The 21509-nt window shown below is 44.6% G+C and overlaps 1 protein-coding gene across 6 annotated transcripts in view; it reads right to left on the minus strand.

The window, feature by feature from the left end:
• The window catches only part of SPATA13 (spermatogenesis associated 13), a 131430-nt gene that overhangs the window by 17751 nt on the left and 92170 nt on the right, over positions 1–21509 (minus strand). For 5 of the 6 annotated variants that reach the window (XM_073340079.1, XM_073340063.1, XM_073340069.1 and 2 more), the window contains 5 exons: positions 16343–16479; positions 15869–16048; positions 14083–14268; positions 11960–12139; positions 9440–9672 (listed from right to left, as the gene is read on the minus strand). In XM_073340079.1, the coding sequence (XP_073196180.1) occupies positions 9440–9672; positions 11960–12139; positions 14083–14268; positions 15869–16048; positions 16343–16479 (916 nt within the window). Of the gene's footprint in view, positions 1–9439; positions 9673–11959; positions 12140–14082; positions 14269–15868; positions 16049–16342; positions 16480–19887; positions 20281–21509 lie in introns of those variants that run through there. The other variant, XM_073340092.1, reaches the window with a different exon arrangement.

Below are 21509 nucleotides of genomic sequence, written 5' to 3' on the forward strand. Positions count from 1 at the left end.
CATACATGCAAGGTTCATGCACTTCGCAACATTCAGGGCACACCCGGAGTGTTGTGTAGGAGCAGTGCACACACGGCTCCTCTCAAGGGCATGAACCTTGGAATCTCGCCCAGATGACATGAACCGTGGGAAGCCTCCCAGGACTGGGCTCAAGGCCCGAGAGCAAGGAATGCGGTAGATAGAAATTGGTAAATAAGAATGTTAAACAAAGCCAGTGTATTCCTTTTATCTGTTGGAGAATGTAATGCGTGGGGGGAGAGAAAGAATAAAGGAGAGGATGGAAAGCTGACAGGAGCAGTCCGTCAGCAGACCAGCCTGCTTGTTTGCTTAAAGCTTTGTGCTGTCTTGTATTTGAACCGCAACAACTGGCGCCCAAACGTGGGGCCCTCAGCACTCACCTCGCCCGGCAAGGGTTTCAGACACATCACTCATCTGCTTCGCGGATCCCGGTGAGTATTTTTCGTTGTGGTAAGTATGGGAAGCTCCCTCTCTGCTTTGCAAGTGCAACACCACAATGAGCTACAGTATTTGCTGCGTAAGGTTCAGCATGACTGCCCCACTCGAGAACTCACTCTCCTGCTACAGGAGGTGAGTGCCCAATGCCCGTGGTACCCTGAAGCCGGAACCCTTAAGCTAGCGGACTGGGAGCGGTTGGGCCAGACATTGCAAAAAGAGCCTCGGGCGCCCGTGCAGGCTTTACATGCCTGGCACCTCTGCTGCCACGTGATACAGCGTGTCGCCTCGGAAAGGCCTTCCCTCGCACCAATAGAGAGGCTGGTAAAATCGCCACTCCCATCTGCTCCTGCAGCCATCCCCCCGCCTGGCGATGCGACACAGCATGTCGCCTCGGAAAGACCCTCTCCCGCACCAATAGAGGGGCTGCCGATCTCGCCACTCCCATCCGCTCCTGCAGCCATCCCTCCCCCTGCTTCGCCCCCAGTGCCTCAATTACTGCCGCCTCCTTTGTCTTCCCCTCTGGAGCCGGTGTGTAATCACCGTCCCCCTGTGGGGCCCCATGCTCCGGGGCCCCCCGGGGGGTCATCCGCGTCTGCTCAGGGGCTTTTGCTGGTGCAACAAATGGTTCGCGCAGCGAAGACTCGCCCAGATCTTACAGCAGAGGAATTAGCTGATCTGGTCTCAGTTTGCCTGGTGACCTGGCAGGATGATGGCCAGGGCAACCAGCTTGCAAACTGGGTCAGTTTGCCTTACTCGGTGATCAGAAACGTAAAGAAAGCGATTCGCAAGTTCGGCCTGACTAGCACGTATGTACGTGGTCTCATTGAAGGGCTAGGTACTGGGTATACCCTGGTCCCTGAAGATTGGAAGGCGCTGTTGCGCATGATGCTGACACCCAGTCAGTATGTTATTTGGCTTAGTGAGTATCGGCAGATGGCGGAACGCCAAGCCCAGGTATATATAGTGCAAGGTGTCACTTATGAGCAGTTAGCAGGGGAGGGCCAGTTTGCTACCGTTCAGATGCAGTCTCAACTCCCTCAGGCCGTCTTCCCCATTATTTCTGCCTGCGCCCAGCATGCTTTCCGGAAGGTCCCGGATTCAGGCAAGCCTACCAAAAGCTTTGCCAGTATCCGTCAGGGTGCATCAGAGTCCTTTATGGATTTTACCAACAGATTGCAGGAGGCTATCCTCCGACAGGTGGATAACTCTGCGGCAGCTCAGGAGATTCTGTTAAAAATGGCGGTTGAAAATGCGAACGAGGATTGCCGCCATGCTCTCCAGGCAGCACAAGCCGCTGGCGTTCTAGAGCTGTCGGACATGCTGCGGGCGTGCCAAAACATCGGCACACAAGCACATAAAGCTGGGGTTCTGGCCGCCACCCTGCGGAAAAGCGGGAAGGAGGGGAAGCGTTGTTATCGCTGTGGTAAGGAGGGTCACTTTCAGCGGGAGTGCCGCTCATCGACGGCGCCCGCCCGCCCCTCAAAGAAGTGCCCCAAGTGTTGGAAGGGCTATCACTGGGCTAATCAGTGTCGTAGCGGGTCGGGAAACCGCACGACGGGTCCTCCCCGAACCCAGGACCAAATGGGGGTGTTCCCCACTCAGACAACTGTTCCTCTGCCTTACAATCCATAGACTCCATGAGGGCGGCGAGTGCCGGAAGTGCAGGGCTTGATTTGATTATGCAGGAGGACGCTGATTTTCAGTTGCTGGGGGAGGTTTGCGCCATACCTACACAGGTGACGGGACCTCTCCCTGCCGGATTTGTGGGTCTGGTTCTCCCTCGCTCAGACGCTGGGAAACAGGGTTTTTTTGTCATCCCAGGGGTCATTGACGCCGATTACACCGGCGTTATTAAGATTCAGGTGTGGACCCATCTTCCGCAGTCGCTCCCGCATGGACGGTCAATTGCACAATTGATTTTAGTCCCCTATCAGGTGCCAGCCGCAGAGGATCGAGCCCGGGGCGGAGGTAGCTTTGGATCAACGCTGTCTCAGTTGCCGTCTCACAACACGTCCTCTCCACTTGTTGCTCTAACAATGTCGCTCCGCCCCTCGAAACCTCAGTTAACACTTCTTTTAAATAATTTTCCTTTTACAGGGCTGGTGGACACTGGAGCTGACGTTACGGTGATTCTTGATCAGGACTGGCCGGTCAGTTGGCCAACAGTTCCTTCTAAAGAGTTGTGGGGAATCGGGGGTAGCAAACCCGGGCGCCAAAGTTTGTCTTGGGTCATGGTCTCTAAATCAGGAGGCCGTGCCCTTGCTACGATCCGCCCTTTTGTGCTCCCTGTCCACCTCAATATTTGGGGCCGTGACTTACTTTTAAAGCTGGACACCACCCTCGATATTAATATATAATGGCCCAAAACCCTCCCCCACCCACCTTGCCCTCCGCATTACCATTGGTATGGCAATCCTTAGAGCCCGTATGGATTGACCAGTGGCCCCTCCCTCTAGAAAAGCTGAAAGCGCTTCATTCACTTGTGCAACAACATTTGCATGCACAGCACTTGGAGTCCTTGGAACACCCCGATGTTCGTTATTAAGAAAAAATCTGGTGCATGGAGGCTGTTACACGATTTAAGGGAAATAAATAAACGCATCCCACCCATGGGCCCCTTGCAGTTTGGGTTGTCAAACCCGAATTTAATTCCTCAAACCGATCAGCTTTGTGTGTTAGATTTAAAAGATTGTTTTTTCACAATCCCCCTTTGTCCACAAGATCGCGAAAAATTCACGTTTACGGTGCCAGAATATAATAATCAGCGACCCTCTCAAAGGTATCAGTGGAAGGTCTTGCCCCAGGGAATGCAAAATAGTCCAACCTTGTGTCAATTTTTTGTGGATCGGGCCCTCGCCCCTTTTCATGCCCGATACCCCACACTAAAGGTCTACCATTATATGGATGACATTTTGTTTAGTGGTCCCCAGGTCACGGCACAACAGCTTGAATATTTGTCTCAGATTCTTGGCCAAAATGGCCTGTTAGTGGCACCACAAAAAATTCAACGCTCTTATCCCTACCAATATCTCAGGCATAAGGTTTTACAAACCTATGCTGCCCCTGTTCGCCCGGAAGTGGTTCTACCCCAACCCCTAATCCTCGTTAAATTACAGCAAATTTTGGGTCATTTAAATTGGATTCGACCCTACTTCCATCTCCTCACATCGATGCTGCAGCCGTTGTTCGAGCTTCTACGTGGAGCTCGGGCACCGGGCGCAGTTATTGCCATCACTGAGGAGCATATTGCCTGTATTCGACAGATCAATGCAGTGTTGAGTCAGCAGTTTGTGGATAGACTCACTGAGGTTCGTCCCCTGCGGCTGGTTCTCCTTGCCACCCCTCATACGCCTACTGCGGCTCTGTTTGTACCTCGTACAGACACAGCCATCTCTATTATAGAGTGGATATATTTGTCTTCCACTCCTCCTCGGAATATTTATCCTTATTCAGACGCCCTCTCCGACCTTGTTCGTAAAGCCCGCCACCGTGCAGTGCAACTCACGGGCACTGATTTAGTTGCCATTGTGTTCCCCTTGTCACGTAGTGAATTTGATTCCTTGTACCACACCTCCTTGGCCTGGCAGGTTGCTCTTTGTGATTATGTGGGAGAGATCTCTTATAATCCCCCAAAAGATCCTCGGTTGGTGATCACACAAAAGGTGCCACTAATCGTACATCGTCTTAGCCGCTCTCGACCTATTGTTTCAGCTATCACTCTTTTTACTGATGGCTCTCCACATCGCGGTGTTGTCACCTATCAATTAGGTGACCCCCCTCGTTGGCATTCTCGTTTTATGCTGCCTCAGTGTTCCGCGCAGCGCTCAGAACTGGCTGCTGTTATTTTGGCCTTTCAACTTTTTGCTGATTGTCCCTTTAATTTAATTGTGGACACCCATTATGTTTATCAGGTAATTGATCACTTACCCCTTGCCCTCATTACCCCTCAGGTCGATGCGGACCTTCTTCGCCTGTTTTTGTCCTTACAGTATCTCATCACCACTCGTAATTTTCCTTATTTTGTTGCTCATATTCGCAGTCATACCCCTCTGCCTGCGCTACTCACTGAAGGCAATGCGCGCACTGATCGCACGTTACATGGTCAGGTAAATTCCCTTTTTTCTGACCATTGAAAGCCATTCCTTTTTTCATCAGTCTGCCTCTGTTTTGGCCCGACAATTTTACATTCCTGCTGATCATGCACGTTCTATTGTTCGTTTCTGCCCCCACTGTGCCGCTGCTGCCCCTACCTTTTCTTATGCTGTTAACCCCAGAGGTACCGCAGCGAATCAGCTGTGGCAAATGGATGTCACTCACGTGCTACAATTCCGCCCCTATTCGTTTTTACATGTTTCCATTGATACCTATTCGGGATTTCTTTGGGCGACCCCACAACGTGGGGAAGCCACTCCCAAAGTTATTCACCATTTGCTAGACTGTTTTGCTGTTATGGGTCGCCCGAGCCTGATAAAAACGGATAATGCCCCAGCCTATTGCTCCACAGCCCTCTCCACCTTTTGTGCCCAATGGGACGTCCATCTCAAACACGGGATCCCTTATAATTCCACAGGCCAAGCTATTGTTGAATGTGCAAATCGCACGCTAAAAACCTTGCTTGACAAACAATTAAAACAAGGGGAGCTGCATCTCCGAATCTTAGACATTCAGCAACAATTGCATGTCCTTTTGTTTACTTTAAATAATTTAACGCTGAACACAGATTCAGCAGACCCCCGTGGATCGGCATTTTCACAAATTGGAGGTACTGGAAAGACCGCGTGTCTATTACCGTCAGCCCGATCCGCAATGGTTGGGCCCAGTACCTTTAATTACTTGGGGTCGGGGATATGCTGCTGTCTCTCTCCCTGCAGGACCGTTGTGAGTTCCGGCCCGGTGTGTGTGACCGGCACTGAAACAGCATGGCGTGGCACCAGGGGCTGTCGAACCCCATACCGGAGTTTCAGCTGACCTTGGAGAAGAACGCGGTGCCTCCCGGGTCGACAATGGCGGGACGGAGATGGAGGAGACGTAGCGTCCCAAGCCAGCCCGTGACATGGGGAGCAGTGAAAGCATTGGTCGCCGCGGCTCAACGAAGACTGGCAGCAAACCAACAGCCAGAGACTCCTGAGACTCTGTTTGTGGCCATTCTCGCCCAAATCACTGCTAATTCTGTATTGATTGTGTGCCTTATGTGCCTGCTATTTCCTGTAGGGGTTGACTCGGGAGCGCCTCCTCTGTTACGGGCCCGAATGACATATAACCTATGGGAAAGATTGGCTTCAATAGTAAATGTTACCCACTTTTGTTTATCTGATTTTGTAGCAGCTGAAGAATTGTTAGGTACGTGCCTTATTCCAGTATGTTGTCACCCTGAGGAAATAGGGAATGAGATGATGCCCGCTGCTTATGCGAACCTCTCTTCCCAGTACTCTAGCATGGCTAATTCGGGCCCGGCCAACTACACTTTACCTTTTTGGGCTTATTTTTTGCTGTTCTTGTGTGCAATGTATTTCCTTTTTGTTAAGGCTTTGTCGAGAACCGCCCTGGCAGGCTCCAAGAGTTATGACCTTGTCTGTCCGGGAGTTAATTGGCTTGCAAAAGTAAATTGATGGCTACCAGGAGATGGCCGAGCACAAATAAACAAAAAAGGAGGAGATGTAGCATTCATGCAAGGTTCATGCACTTGGCAACATTCAGGGCACACCCGGAGTGTTGTGTAGGAGCAGTGCACACACGGCTCCTCTCAAGGGCATGAACCCTGGAATCTCGCCCAGATGACATGAACCGTGGGAAGCCTCCCAGGACTGGGCTCAAGGCCCGAGAGCAAGGAATGCGGTAGATAGAAATTGGTAAATGAGAATGTTAAAGCCAGTGTATTCCTTTTATCTGTTGGAGAATGTAATGCGCGGGGGGAGAGAAAGAATAAAGGAGAGGGTGGAAAGCTGACAGGAGCAGTCCGTCGGCAGGCCAGCCTGCTTGCTTGCTTAAAGCTTTGTGCTGTCTTGTATTCAAACCACAACATGTCCTTTGTCTTGAATTGTGTTAGCTTTGGTCCATCTTTCCTTTGTCAGATATTTTACAACCTGGAAGGCTCGTTTGCTATTTTTATTATTGACACACTCTTCAATTTTAGAGCATTGTTTTTCAATCCAAAGCTCCGTGGACACCTTCATTCCTTTCTTGATCTTTCTGCCAATCACTCTGTATTTATCAGCTCCCTCAGTGCTGTTCTTATCGCTCTTAAGTTCTCTTCTGTCACACATTTGTAGTATTTTATTTGTGACCCATGGTTTTGTCTTCTTATGATGTTTCTCAAGGATGTCCATTGCTGCCTCATTCATTACAGCATTGAAATTCTTGATCATTGTTTCTACGTCTTCCTCTAGAGCAAGCAATGGGGCAAATTTTCTGCCGATCATTGCTTGGAATGACTGCAATGTTTCATTCTCTGAGTCTTTCTAAGTCAAACTTGGTTCTGGTGAACCTTGGCCTCACGATTTACCTTTGCCGCAGCCAAAAATTTAGCATCACAAGGTCACATTGCCAACCTTGTGAAACAATTGGATGAAACCTCTGCAAAATATGGCATGGAAATCAATGCAGAGAAAACCAAGTTGATGACAAACAAACGTGATGGGATCAGCTCACATATCATTGTTAGTGGACAAGAGCTGGAGACAGTGAAACAGTTCAAGTATTTGGGGGCAGTCGTCACTGATGAAGGATCCAAGGCAGAAATTCAGGCAAGAACTGCGCAAACAGCAGCAGTGGCAAAGCTAAAGCCAATTTAGAGGAATAAGAACATCTCCCTGGAATCCAAACTGAAACTGCTGCACACATTGGTCATTTCCATTTTTCTGTATGCATGTGAGACATGGAACCTTACAGCAGAACTTGAACGGAAAATACAGGTAGTAGGGATGAGATACTTCCGTAAACTCCTGGGCATCTCCTACTTCGATCACGTCACTAATGAAGAGGTCCACATCATCATTACCCAATGCGCTGGGTCATATGAAGACCTCCTGACAACCGTGAAGAAGCACAAGCTGAAGTGGTATGGCCATGTAACAAGATCATCCTCCAAGGGACAATACAGGGGAAGAGAAGAAGAGGTAGACAGAAGAAGAGATGGATTGACAACATTAAAGAGTGGACAGGAATGGACTTCGCGGAGACTCAAGCACTGACACACGATCGTCAGGGGTGGAGACAATTGGTTGATTGCTCATCAGTGATGGTGCGCCAATGACCAATGTGGTTATGGGAGTAATGATGATGATGACGACAACAATGTGTGTAGCTGAATGGTTCTGCGTATATCTCAAGTAACAAGTAGGTTTTGCAGACTTTTGTTCTCATATTTATTATAGAAAAGTCCTATACAGTATAATGGGGATTAAACCAATATTAGATAGGGATTTATATAAATGACTACAATAATGTAATTTAACAGAGAATGATAATCTTTCAACCGTTTTTATACCAACCTACAGAATTTCTTGAGACATGTGCAGAACTAAAGCAGGTATTTAATCTCTATTAAGTTCTATAGTTTGGTTCAGTATTCTACAGAAAGGAGATCATTCTTTATTAAGCAGAACCGACTATGATCCTGTGAAGAAGGCAAGGTCTGTTTCTGGTTACCACATAGGCTCTCTTAGGTCCGCTAAACTGGGATCCTCGTGGTGAGTTGAGAAAATGACTCAGCCTCAGTTCCTTTGCACATTTAGTGAACAAAATCAAACAGCTCAGACCAAGGGAAGCCCCTGGTCTCTTTCCACAGAGCACAGATAAGCATTTTCTAAGTGAATTTTGTGAGGGCTCTGAAGAAATTTTGAAGGGGAAAATGGTAAAAAAAAAAAAAAAAAAAGACATCAAAACGACTGATAAAAACCCAAGACAGTTGAATCATGGGAATCATCTGGAAAAGTATATACTGGAGAAGAGATTACTGGGTTAAGAAAGAGTGCAGTAATAACAAAGGAAATGGTCGTTTCCTGAACTGGCTGCCAGTTAACAAAACACTGCATGAAGATCCATACACATGAGTGATTCTCAGATCACCAGCAAATATTCCTTTGGAGAGAGTTTTGCCTAAGTAAGACCCTATGTCCAGGGTTGTTTCCTACACTGAAGATAGTAACAATGAATGTAGATAATCTGGGTAATATATTAATATATTTTTCCACCACAAAATTATTTAGTCTTCCTATACTGGTTGTTCCCTTTTCCCCCCTCCCCGCCTTTGATTCACTTGTTTCTTGCAGAATCTAACTACATCATTTCATAAGGATTTTTCAGTATCCTTTTTCCCCTTGAACATAATTTTTCAGTGTTTAATACTATTAAACATGTTCAGTTTATGTTGTTCTTCTAAGACTGTCTTCACCTTTTCTATCTCTACGGGTGTGTCTACACAGCAAAGAAAAACCTGTGGCTGACTCTAGAACCGTGAGGGGTGAGAGGGAAGTCAACCTAGCAACGAAACAGCCCTCCAGTCCGAGCCTGGCAAACCCGAGTCGGCTGGTACAGTCCAGCTGCAGGTTTTTCTCTGCTGTGTTGACATACCCTGAGACACTTCTCTTTTCTAATTCTTTCCTTTTATCCCCTACATGTATCCCTTATTCATTTTTCCCTTGGTGTTTTTTCACTCTGGTTTACAAATCTCTTCTTCCTTCCTTCCTTTCTTCCCTCCTTCTCTCTCATTCTTCCTGTGTGTGTGTCTCTCTCTCTCCAGATCAGTCCCCTTATAGTCAAGGGTGACTATTTAACCTGTACATTGTTTCTGAAATATTTTTTCACATAGTCCCAGGATGATGAACATATTGGGTGAAATTCTGTCCCCACTGAAGTCAATCATAGCTTTGCCATTGATCAGAAGGAAGCAGGATGTCATCCACTGCCTGACCAAATCTACCTTAGACTGCTTTAGCAGTAAGGTAGCATTATGGTCTAAAAGAGCTCATTTTAATTCTCTCACCTGTGCACTTCGGTCGTATATTTGAGTAACTCTGCAAGCTGAAGAGGGTATTTACAGATCTTCTGAACAGGTGTAAGGAGAAAGCCATCAATAGCAATGTCAATCATCTGCTGAAGCAGGCGACAGGCCTCAAAGAAGTGACGGTATTTGCCCTGTTTCATTAGGTTGGAAAGCTCAAGGCAGGCACTGGGATGATTGTTACAATATTCTGAGTAGATGGCAAAACCTTCTTGCTATAAAGGAAAAACCAAAGCTTTAGCTAAAACATTCATCTTAAAAAGACAAAATCAAAAATCGATATTAAAGTTATAAAATACTTCTGGTTACACTAATTAGACAGTTTGCTAAATTACACCCAAACTGAATAACAATCTATTTAGAAAACACAGGAGAATCTATTCTACAATTGGTAATAGGTGAAACTCCTGTTAATGTGGATTGTGGGGGAGTGCATTGGCCAGCAGTGCTTGCTGCTTTCTGAAATGGAAAAAAACCCGAATATCTCTTTATGCTAACCACATTTGTGAATCTCAGTCATATGGGGTTTTCTTTGAGGAGCCTTGGAAATTGGAAGCCTCCTATGGTCGAATAATAGATTTTTTTGGTTAACAGTAGTAATAATGATAATCTAGTTCAATTTGAACGAAACCAATTTTTTAAGAGATTTTTTCAAATTGAAAAACGTGAAAAAACGTCATTTTGAGTTGAGTGAAATGTTTGAATTGACTCTAAACAGTTTTTAATTTTTTTTTCTATTTTATCATTTTTGGCTTTTATGCCCTCCCCCCCGCTTTTTTTTTAAACTGGCCAAATTTGAAAACAAAATGCTGTTCTCAAGCAAAATGACTTTGAAAAAAAAAAGTATTTTTAAGCCTAAACTATTCAGCGAGTTCTACCCAAATACATTAATAGTTATTGAACCCTCCAAAATGCATTTTTTGGTGATATTTCTATTTGCCAAACTTTTTTTCATAAGTCTACTTGGAGGTTATGTAGGCGATTAGCAGTGATATGCGACTCTTTTCCCACCTTTGTCAAACACCCTGGTTAATATTTTCTCTGGGAAGATACTGGATGTAGTTTCCAAAGAACAAAATCAACTCAGATGCCTGCAGTTAAATGTTAACCTGTGATCTGTGTTCCCTGTAAGCTGCGTGTGTAGGCTGCCAGGCAGGAGAGGTTTAAATGCCATTCTGTGCACAGGAGGCAGCATGTGTTCAGGTGCCCCTCCCACCATGTTACTCCATCCTGCAGCTGCTCCTGGGACCCTCCTGCTGGCTGTGCAGAGCAGAAGGTGGGGGAGGGAGGAGGGTGCTGATGTCAGGATGTCCCCCTGCCCCTGTACCCCATCTCTGCAGAGCAGGACAGAGGGGACAGTCTGGCTCAGGAGGACTAGGAGCTGCTGCAGTCTGAATGGTGAGTGGCTGTCGGCTGACTGCCTTTCTTAAAGGCCACGTCTACACTACCCGCTGGATCGGTAGTGATCGATCTATCAGGGATCGATTTATCGCATCTAGTGTAGACCCGATAAATCGATCCCTGATCACTCTGCTGACGACTCCGGAACTCTACCAGAGTGTGAGGCAGAAGCAGAGTCGACGATTCTCGTAGCTGAAGTAGCGTATCTTAGATCGATCCCTCCCCTAGTATAGACCAGGCCAATGAGACAGTGCACTGTTTCTGACATTTCCCCAGAAGCCAGCTCACACAGACTTTCTCTCACTCACTCACTCAGACACACACACACACACTCTCCCCTCCTCCCCCTGCCCATGTACCCCATCTCCGCAGAGTGGGGGAGGGGAAACAACAGGGCTCAGCACAGAGCAGGAAAGCTTTCACTGCTTAAAGAGACAGTGCACAACTTTCCCCAGCAGCCAACACACACACCCACGGAGTCTCTGTCTCTCTTTCTCTCTCACACCCACACCCAGAGTCTCTGTCTCTTTCTCACTCACCTCTCAACACATACTTGTATTATAGTTGTTGTTACTTCTTGGTATTTCCTGCAATGCATATATATTCTCTGTAATTTTATGCTTTCAAAGTGTTATTTTAGTGTTTTGACTGGTCTATGCATTTCATAATTTTTATTTCTCTTACACTTAAATTTAATTCTTTGAGTAGTGAGTTCTAAAGTGCCCAACCTGTCCTGGCTGGAGTAATTATGCCTATGGTATAATGCCTATGCCTATGGTAACTTTTTAAAAATATATATTATATATTATATCCAGGTTTATTCCACACATGGATGGAAAAAATTAGAGGGAACATTGCCTGTGATTGTTGGAAACTGTTCTGTTCATCTGGAACCTTGGGTTCACCATAGCTATGAAAATGGAAAGACTGTTCACTTACAAGGAAAATAGGCCTACTCAAAGGGTGGAGGTGGAAAAAGGGGAGGGATTTTAAATGTTTTCATATAATCAGCACTATCTAAAGTGTCTTCCTCACGGTAGTTTAACATTTACTGATCACATTTTTTTTATTTCATAAGCGAAATGGAGTTAAATTACATACATGTTGAAGAAAGCAGGATCCAATTTCACTTAAATGAGGTTCCTCTTTGTTGTACTGTTTCTCAAGATCTTTCAGAAACTTTCTTTGGAATTTGTAAATATCTTCAATGTTTCCAAAAATGGTGTTTAACTGAGCCGTGGTGAACATTCCTGTATGTTTACGACACTGCCGAATATATCCCTGGACATAAAACAAGAAAACCTCTTTGTATCAAATCTGAAAGAGATCAAGAGCTTGAAAATGGAGTTTGTACTGAACAAGGCAACTCAATTTGATATTCTGCTTTCCAAGGTTAGATTTTTGTGGTGTCTGATTTCAATGCCATATTCACTACAAAACTGTCTGAACAGTTAGGTTACTGATTCTCCCAATCCTAATTCTGTTTCACACTAGAGTGGATTAGTCAGGAAGCCAGATGTCAGCACTTGTATAATATCTAATTATGTGGGGGGAGGGATAGCTCAGTGGTTTGAGTATTGGCCTGCTAAACCCAGGGTTGTGAGTTCAATCCTTGAAGGGGCCATTTAGGGATCTGGGCCAAAAATTGGGGATTGGCCCTGCTTTGAGCAGGGAGTTGGACTAGATGACCTCCTGAGGTCCCTTCCAACCCTAATAGTCTATGATCTTGTTATAACTACCAATCCAGGAGGAGGAGAGCCTGCACTACCAGTTTTGCCACAGTGCTTAGTAGTTACTGCCCCAACTGTGCTATGACAGAGTTTGATCTTGCCTGTACAGACGAAACCAAATTCTGTAAAAACACAGCCTAAAGATAATCTTTGCTAGGGCTAGTGTAACCCTCACACCTCCGGGGTGTGGTGTTCTGTTCTATCTAGTGGCATAGAGACCACTTAGAGCAGTGGTGGGCAACCTGCAGCCCGCAGGCCACACACAGCCTACCAGGGTAATTTGCTGGCGGGTCACCAGACAGTTTGTTTACATTTGCACATTGTTTACATTTACATTGGTTTAGCCAGTCTGGTATTCGTCTAGCAATTGCCAATACCTGATGCTTCAATGGAAGATGAAATTCACCCACCATGAACCAAGCCAAATGTGTCAGAGATACACGTGTTGGTAAAAATTCCTCCCTGACCTTTTATAGCTTATGTCCTATAGTATACGATTTAATTACACTTACTCTGGCATAGATAAAAAGTGTATCTTAATGATGATCTTGCTCAAGGAACTGACATTTAGCAACATTTTTTAAAGATGATCTGAAAAAAATGGGTTTGTGCCTTTGTTTTGTTTCTTTAGAATGTATGAAGAAGGCCTGATAAAAAAATAATCTGTTTGTTTTCCACACTAGAAGGGCAGCTCTTATAATTTTTGTTTTTCCCGGAAGATTCTATATATGAGTGGAGAACTAATAGGACTATGACATCACAAGCAGAAAGGAAGTGAAATCTAACGAACTGAAAGGAGAAGTGATTTTTTTGGTCAGGCTGTTTACCATCCTTCATTGGTTCTTTTTTACCACTCTAGCTCAAACATCCAACCCTAATGTGGGAGAAAAATGTTCATAGTTAAAGGCTCAAACTTTAATTAAGGTGTGATAACGTTCCTACTACAGGTCTCTGGTCCTCCAAGGAAACTCCAGCAAAAAAACAATAACAGAGAAGGTAAGTCTTGATACTGCTGATCTTGCTGCAGTTTAAACAAGGAGAATATTTTAAAAAATTAGAATTACATAATAAATGACCAGAAAAAAAAAAAGCATAAATCCAATTTTTCATTTTTTCCTCTGCAGACCACCTTCAAAATGATCAGTCACTAAACTGTAACTAGATACTACCATATTACATGGATTTATAGTTATCTACTGAGGCAAAGTGGTAGGAACTACTAACTAAGCTGGACTCTCTCCCCAACATGGAAACTGCAGTCAGGAAAGCAAAGCATTGTTAACAGGTACAAAATGAAGTGTTCTTTCAAAAAGATGTATTATGGTGTTCAATAAAGAAGGGAGTTAGAACTGCGCAAGAGAGCATTCTCATTGACAGCCTTAGAATTGTAATGATGAATCTTCTGACAACAGAAAATGCTCAAGTTTTCACTCACAAGGGACGTTTGTTCAAATTAGGTCTGTGGAATGCTCTAAGTCTATGGCTTGACACTACCTCACAGATGTCCTTGAGATGTTTGATATAGACTCTCTCCGTGTTCATTATTTCCTGTATAACATTGGTTCTCATCTGATCCTTGTTTTCAGCAATTTTTTGGCGATGTTTACTAGCATCTGCATGTTGCTCTTCATCTTGGATGCTACCACAATTTTCTGGTAGTTCTTCCTGATTAACTCGTAGCTGCATTCATAACAGAAAAGACAGCTAGAGTAGTGCAGCAAGGTGTTACAAAAACAAATGTTAAAAACTATTACAAACTTTATTTAATTACAATAGAGGCAGCTCATAACCGATTATTAATTATTATTATTATATAACTGGTCCTCAGTCCTAGGTTATAGAAATAGGATTCCATAATAAGGTCTATCATGTAACTCTTATTCAAGTATTTCCACTGGCTACTAATGTAAAGGTTTCAGGAATGGGCCAACTCTTTCTTTTTGGGTACCCATATGGACCTTCATCACCATAGTATCTGAAGGCAATCCTATAAGTGTTGCCTGTATTTTTTGTGAACAGAAGTGCAGATTTATTAGAGAGACCATGAGCAGTGAGCACTCACTGCCAATACTCAAATAAAAAAATTGTGGCATTATTTTCCATGTTAAATTAGGATGACACTGATCTGAAGTAATCAGTTACAGTCATTTCTCCCTTCCCCAATTGTCCTCCTTTCCCAAAGGATGAGGCACTCACACTGATATTTAAAGTTAAAAATACATTTTTCTGAAGTCAGATTGAACATTTTTGTACTAGAGTCCCATCAACTTCATTATTCACCTAATTCACAGAAATGGTAAAATTTACAGGAAAAATGACCATGTGGTTAAATCACTGGACTGTGATGAGGGAGATCTGGGTTTAATAGCCCCAGCTCTGCTATTAACTCTGTATGTGCTCTTGGACAAATCACTTAAGAATAATATTTTCAAGAGTGCCTGAAGTTCACATTTTTAAAGGTATTTAGGTGTTGCTTTATTCAACATTGCAATGCCTAAATACCTTTAAAAATCTGGGCCTAAGTGACTCAGGCATTTTTGAAAATTTTACCTTTAATCTCTCTGCCTCAGTTTCTTATCTGTAAAATGGGAACAACAATGCTGCCTTTCACCCACTCTTTCTTCAGCATGCCTGCTTAGATGGTAAACTCTTTATGGTGGGTCTGTCTCTTACAATTTGCTTGTACAGTGCCTAGCACTGTGGGGCCCCAATTTCAGTTGTGGCATCTAGAAGATGCTGTAATATAATTAATGATACAATACAGCAATAGCTATCCCTCAGCAGCTGTACTGTCATGAGACTCTTGGCTGAACTGCGAATAAGGTATTCACATTATGGACAGAACTGCCACAATTGATGAAGCTGACAGGTCTGGCATTATTTTACCACCAAAATCCCTGAAATATCAGAAGAGAATGCTGAGTAGAACACATGTTCCCATCTCCATCCCCAAAACTGTTGTGCTCTTTCTGTACATATTGACCACTCTTGAGTGGTATTAGTCTTGGTTCCTTTACATCCATGGGACATAGTCCAAATAATAATGATGAGCTGGTTCTCTGTCCTCATTTCTATTTGGATTTTTACAGGGTTACCCAGGAGTAAGTGACGGTAAAATGTGGCCAAGTAAATTACGCTGAAGCAAGAATAGCAACTTTTAACAAAATAAAACAAGCCATTGTTATACTGACATGTTACCAGGAGCCTGATGTAAAGCTGCAATAATGCAGTGGTGAATCAGGCCCTCGTTGTAGAAAAGAAACAGACATAGGTTACTAACCCTGACAAAGCTAGCTGGAAACCAGGCTTCCTTGTCTTCATTTCTTCCCCACCACCAGTCTTTGTTGGAAGCTTCAAGGACTCGGATGACATCCCCAGCTTTAAAACCTAGCTCTTGATCATCCATAGTCACATGGTCCCACAGTGCCTCTGCATAGACCATGCTGCCATCACTTATCAGCTGAAATGTGGGGGGGAAAGAGTTGGTGAAGGACAAAAGCTCAGCAAAGACCAATCCGTAGACTGCTAGAAAACTAAACAAGCATAATTAAACAAAAAGGAGATAAATAAGTCTGTTTCAGGATGAGCCGAGTATTTTGAGAAATGTGTCCTTGTATAATTATCTGTCTGAGAAATTGAATAATGCAGCAAAAAGGTCTGGATCTCAGACTCCCAAGCTTGAGTACGGTTATATAAAACGCATGCAACATCATCACCAAAAGGTTAGACATACTAGAATGTATCCTCCACTTACCTCATTAATTGCTAGCTGTTCCCCTCCAGGCTGCAGGTATCTAGGGCTGGGTTGGCAGAGCTCCTCATAACTGTAATCCTCCTCACTACCATTGTCATCAACTAAGGCAGAAGATTCAGTTCCACCATCTGTAACAACTAAAACAAAAGTGACAGGCTTGAAACAGAGTAATTTGGTTTAATCAAAGTCTTCTCAGAAAAGCAAACATACAAAAACAATTTAATAAAAAATGTGAACATAAAGCTGCCAATAGGCTAAGGCAAAACCCCTTAGAAAGTGCCTTTGCTCTTGAAAATATAACAACGCGTTTACTTAGGGAGTGATTTTCTCTCATTTACACAACCATACAAATCAGGAATAACTCCACTGAAGCAAACAGCTACACAAAAGTAAACCTGGATGTAAACCATTAAACTTTTTGGGCCTGTGTCACAGGTAGGTAGTTTCCTGCAGGGGTCCCTGATTCAGGGGAAAGAATTTAGGTCCAGATTTTAAAAGGTATGTAGGTGTTGTTGAGCTCAGGAGTCCAATGCCTAACTGATTTAGGAGCCTAAGTTAATTTTCAAAAGGGGTTTGGCACTTAGGAGCCTCAATCCCATTGACTGTCAAAAACAATTTAGGCTCATAAGTGCCTAAGTCTCTTTTGAAAATGATACTTAGGCATTCCAATTCTAAGCACAGCAATGCCTAAATACATTTAAAAAACTGGGCCCTAGTCTTTATATGACTCTTAGGCAGGTGGGCAGTGGGCATTGTAGGTCAGGTTAGTCTCCCCAACTCAGGCTGAGGCCCCACCCTTACTCCACCCTGAAGCCCCACACTTGCTCCCCCATTCCCCTGAAGCTAGAAGGGGTTCAGCTTGGGCTGGCTCGGTGGCCTGAGGAAGCCCAGCTGACCATCAGTCCAGGGGTCAGGCCAGTGCTAGTGTTACCAACTTCCTAATTGCAGAAAATCGAACACCCTTGCCCTGACCCCTACCCTGCCCTGAAGCCATGCCCCTGCACCACCCCTTCTCTGAGGCCCCGCCCCTGCTCACTCCTTCTTCCCTCCCTCCATTGCTCACTCTCCCCCACCCTTGCTCATTTGCTTATTTTCACCAGGCTGGGGCAGGGGGTTGGAGTATGGGAGGGGTGAGGGCTTTGGCTGGTGGTGTGGACTCTAGGGTGGGGCTGGGGCCAAGGGATTCAGAGTGTGGGAGAGGGCTCCGGGCTGGGGAGTGGGGTGCAGAGGGGATGTGAGGGCTCTGGCTGGGGGTGTGGACTCTAGGGTGGGGCCAGGGATGAGAGGTTTGGGGTGCAGGAGAGGGCTCAGGGCTGGGGCAGGATGTTGGGGCGTGGGAAGGGACTGGGGCATGCGCTCCGGGTAGCGCTTACCTCAGCTGGATTCTGGAAGCAGCCAGGATGTCCCTCCGGCTCCTAGGTGAAGGAGCTGCCATGGGGTTCTGCACACTGCCCACGCCTGCAGGTGTTGCTCCCTGCAACTCCCATTGGCTGCAGTTCCCAGCCAATGGGAGCTGCAGAGCCGGCACTCGGGGCAGGAGCAGCACGCAGAGCCCCGTGGCTGCCCCTTCACCTAGGAGCCAGAGGGACATGCTGACTGCTTCTGGGAGCCACGTGGAGCTGGGTAGGGAGCCTGCCAGTCCTGCAGCACTGGCAGTGCTGCCAACCACACTTTTAACAGTCCGGTCAGTGGTGCTGACCGGAGCCACAAAGGTCCCTTTTTGACCCGGTGTGCCGGTTGAAAACTGGACACCTGGCAACACTAGCCAGTGCTCGGACTGGCCTGGGGATTGGGCCAGTAGTTGGGCCGGCTGGTGTCCCAGGGGTCAGGCTGGTGCTTGGGCTGCCCAGCAGCTGCAGGGGCAGGCGGGGCGGGGCTTCCTTGGCTGTAGTGAGGGGAGGGGAGGGCTCAGGGCTCCAGGGATGGAAGGGGCAGGGTAGCTTCCTCGAAGTGGGGATTCACGCGCTGCCCTTGCAGATGGCCTGCAGTGTAATCCTGCACGGAGTAGGCTAGGAAAGAGAAAGAAGCAGAGAGTAGAACTAGGTGGGAAATGGTTTTCCTATCCCATTAAAATTTTCAAGATTCAAAAAATATGTCCCCATTCTGCAGTGGGATGAAATCAAGCGATTTTGAATTTTATTTGATTTTTTGGTGAAAAAACGCAGAAGTGATGGGGAGATTAGGGCACTCATGGGGAACCGGGGAGAGTCAGGTTTTAGTCCCTGCTCCGCCAGATTTGGAAAAGCGATTTAAATCTGTGCCTCCCACATCCCAGGTGAGTGATCTAACCAGGAAGGTATTGGCTATTCTAGGTTGGATGTCTCCCTCTTTAACTCTTGTTTTGACCAGAAATTCCATCTTGGAGCTGAAAAACCTCCCCAGCAAAACTTTTGTCAAAAATTATACATTTCCACAAAAAGCAATGTTTTGACAAATCAGCATTTTTTGACAAAAAGCCAGTCAGCCAAAAAATTCCCAACCACCTCTACCAGAGAGGCTTGCCTTGCTTTCCGGATCCCACGCAGATGGGCCGTGGGCAGTGGGCATAATATGTGTAACCCATAGGTTTTCATGACAGTATAGATAGCCCTGTCTATATTAGTGCTTACACTTGCATCGATGCAAGCATTTCCTGTTATATGGATACTAATTTTTCAAGGGTAATCAAGACCATAGGATGCAAAGGTCAGTTAAAACATTTACCTTGTGGCTTTCTTTCTTTAGAAGGACACAATTTTGCCCTCAGTCTTGATGTAAAACAATAAGTTATTCTACCCACCCCAGAACATTTTAAAATATACATTCATATTAATGTCTCATAGAACTAATCCAGGAGACTGCAAAATTCCTATTAAAAAGTTGAGATCTCCTAGCCATAGGGTTACAAATCTGAAAACGAATAGAAATATATATTTTAAAAGTTGTCTCATTTAAAACTCACTGACATTGCTTTCCTGAAAATCTGTAAATAAATAATATATAAAAATCAGCTTCTAGCCTCAAATCTGAAGTGGTAAACTTCATCCTGGATCTCATTTTTACAGCCGCATTGTAATGTCAGTATTGACAACTGGTTTGTTGCAGCAAAGATAGTAGACATAAATACTCTAAAACATTTAACTAAAGATGAAAAAGGAGAGTAATTTTGGACTGGTAACTGCTTGTTATTCCTTACCAGTCAAGAAGCTTCCATTGCCTTGGTAGCTAGATTAAAAACAAAACACAAAAAACAAACAACAACAAAACCAATCACTTACTCTCTGTATCCATTCCTCTAATGTTTACTGGCAGGAGTAAATATTTTACAGATAGGGATGGGTATCCCTGTACCTCTAATGGATTGCAAAAACTTAAGACAATGTGGGCCTGATTCTGATCTCTATCCAGCTTTCCATTGGTGTAACTCTGTTGATTGCAGTGGAGTTTACATTTTTTACAACAACAAGAGTGTGATCAGAATCAAGCCCAGTGACACTAACACTTGATAATTTTAAATCAGAAACAATACAGAGAATAAAAAGAGTGCACCTTCTACTCACACATACCCATCTGAAGGCTCTCCAGACTCCAAAATCGTGCCATTCCCGCACTGGCTACCATGCTGTTGTCAAAAACAACAGACAGAGTAGGGGCTTGGCCTTTAATAGGTGAAGTTTAGTCCTAAAAGATTCACAGAGAACCAGAAAGGCTTAGAGCCTTTGAGCTACTGAAAATTCAGAAACAGCTTATTCATTGCTTTGAGCTTCTGTATGTGCATATCAGGCCGGAGCCTACTCAGAAACTGACAGCTCACTCACTGTTCCGTATAGCTGTGGGTTTAGTGGATCAGTGACATCATGGGGTACCCTTAGGGAGGAAATTACAGAAAAGAAACAAAACCTGTATATACAGTGTTCATTGATAATGTACTTACAGTCTACTGCACTGTAGCTAATGACACTGCAACAAAGAATGTTTTTCAGTCTTGTCAGTGCCAGAGAGTGTATTTGCTACTTTTCATTAAAGCAGCTAAATGTGAATTAGAGTTTCAATCTAAATTCAAAGATATATCTCTTTTACTCCATGTCACAGGAAAAGGCTATTGCGGGTTGCAATTTCTTCTAGCCATATGCAAAAATATGTCTTCCAATACTGTTTTGCATAACATTGTGTATTTATGATATTATTCCAAAATGTAGGTATAACTATACACCCAAAGGTATTTTTCACACAGTTATTAAATGCTGCTGTTACTTGACAACTAAACTGTGGTATATTTGTTTGGTTACAAGCGACTATCACTACATTATAACCCAAATTCTAAACAGCAGCCAATTGCTCTGAGGGGTGATGGGGCAGGGGAGGCATTCTCCCACTCAGGCCGCAGCCTCAGTGTAACTCTACCACAGGCGGTAGAGAGGGAAGGATACAAATAGCCACTTAGCCCTGCCTTCAGTCATTCCATAGCCCACTTCAGCAGTGACCCCACTAATCCTCTCATGTCAGAGCACAGGGGACCCTATGGAGATTAGCATCCATCACCCCAGCATCATGCACCCGTTTGCATAGGGGAATTGAATTGGTTCTAGAGGCAAGGGCAGGATTTGCCCCTACAGTCAAATGATGTCTCTTCAACAACCTGCATTTGTACTAATTTTTTGAAAACTGGTATAAAAAGAAAATCCTGAAATAATTTTAAAAGAAGTCATGGTGCTATATGTCTGTGGACAGGACTCACACTTACTGATTCTCTATACGGAAACAACATTGTTTAGCTATGCCAGTCCTTTTACTAGGGGCTAGTTTCTCTAGCAATATGCTCAGAAAACCACCAAGGGACTTTGCATACAGCATATCACAACACCCACAGAAATCACATGGTTTCCTAGAATGAAATGCCAAACTTATAACACAATATTAATGACGTTTGTTTACTAAAATCAAGGACCTGCTGCATTTTGGAGGTGACCAGTGGACATGAAAAATACAGCTCTCCCTTCTGAATCATTGAACTGCACCATAATTCCCTACTGAAAATAGACTTGCTGAATAATCACAGTTACAATAAGCGACAGTATATTACGAAAAGCACATATACAGCACAGTTGCAAGGTGTCTTGCAATACAAATCAGTAAAAACTAAAAAATAAGTCATCCATAGAAAATTCCTTTGCTTAAGTCATAAAAG

Source organism: Lepidochelys kempii, chromosome 1 (genome assembly GCF_965140265.1).
Source record: "Lepidochelys kempii isolate rLepKem1 chromosome 1, rLepKem1.hap2, whole genome shotgun sequence".
Classification (NCBI taxonomy): domain Eukaryota; kingdom Metazoa; phylum Chordata; order Testudines; family Cheloniidae; genus Lepidochelys; species Lepidochelys kempii.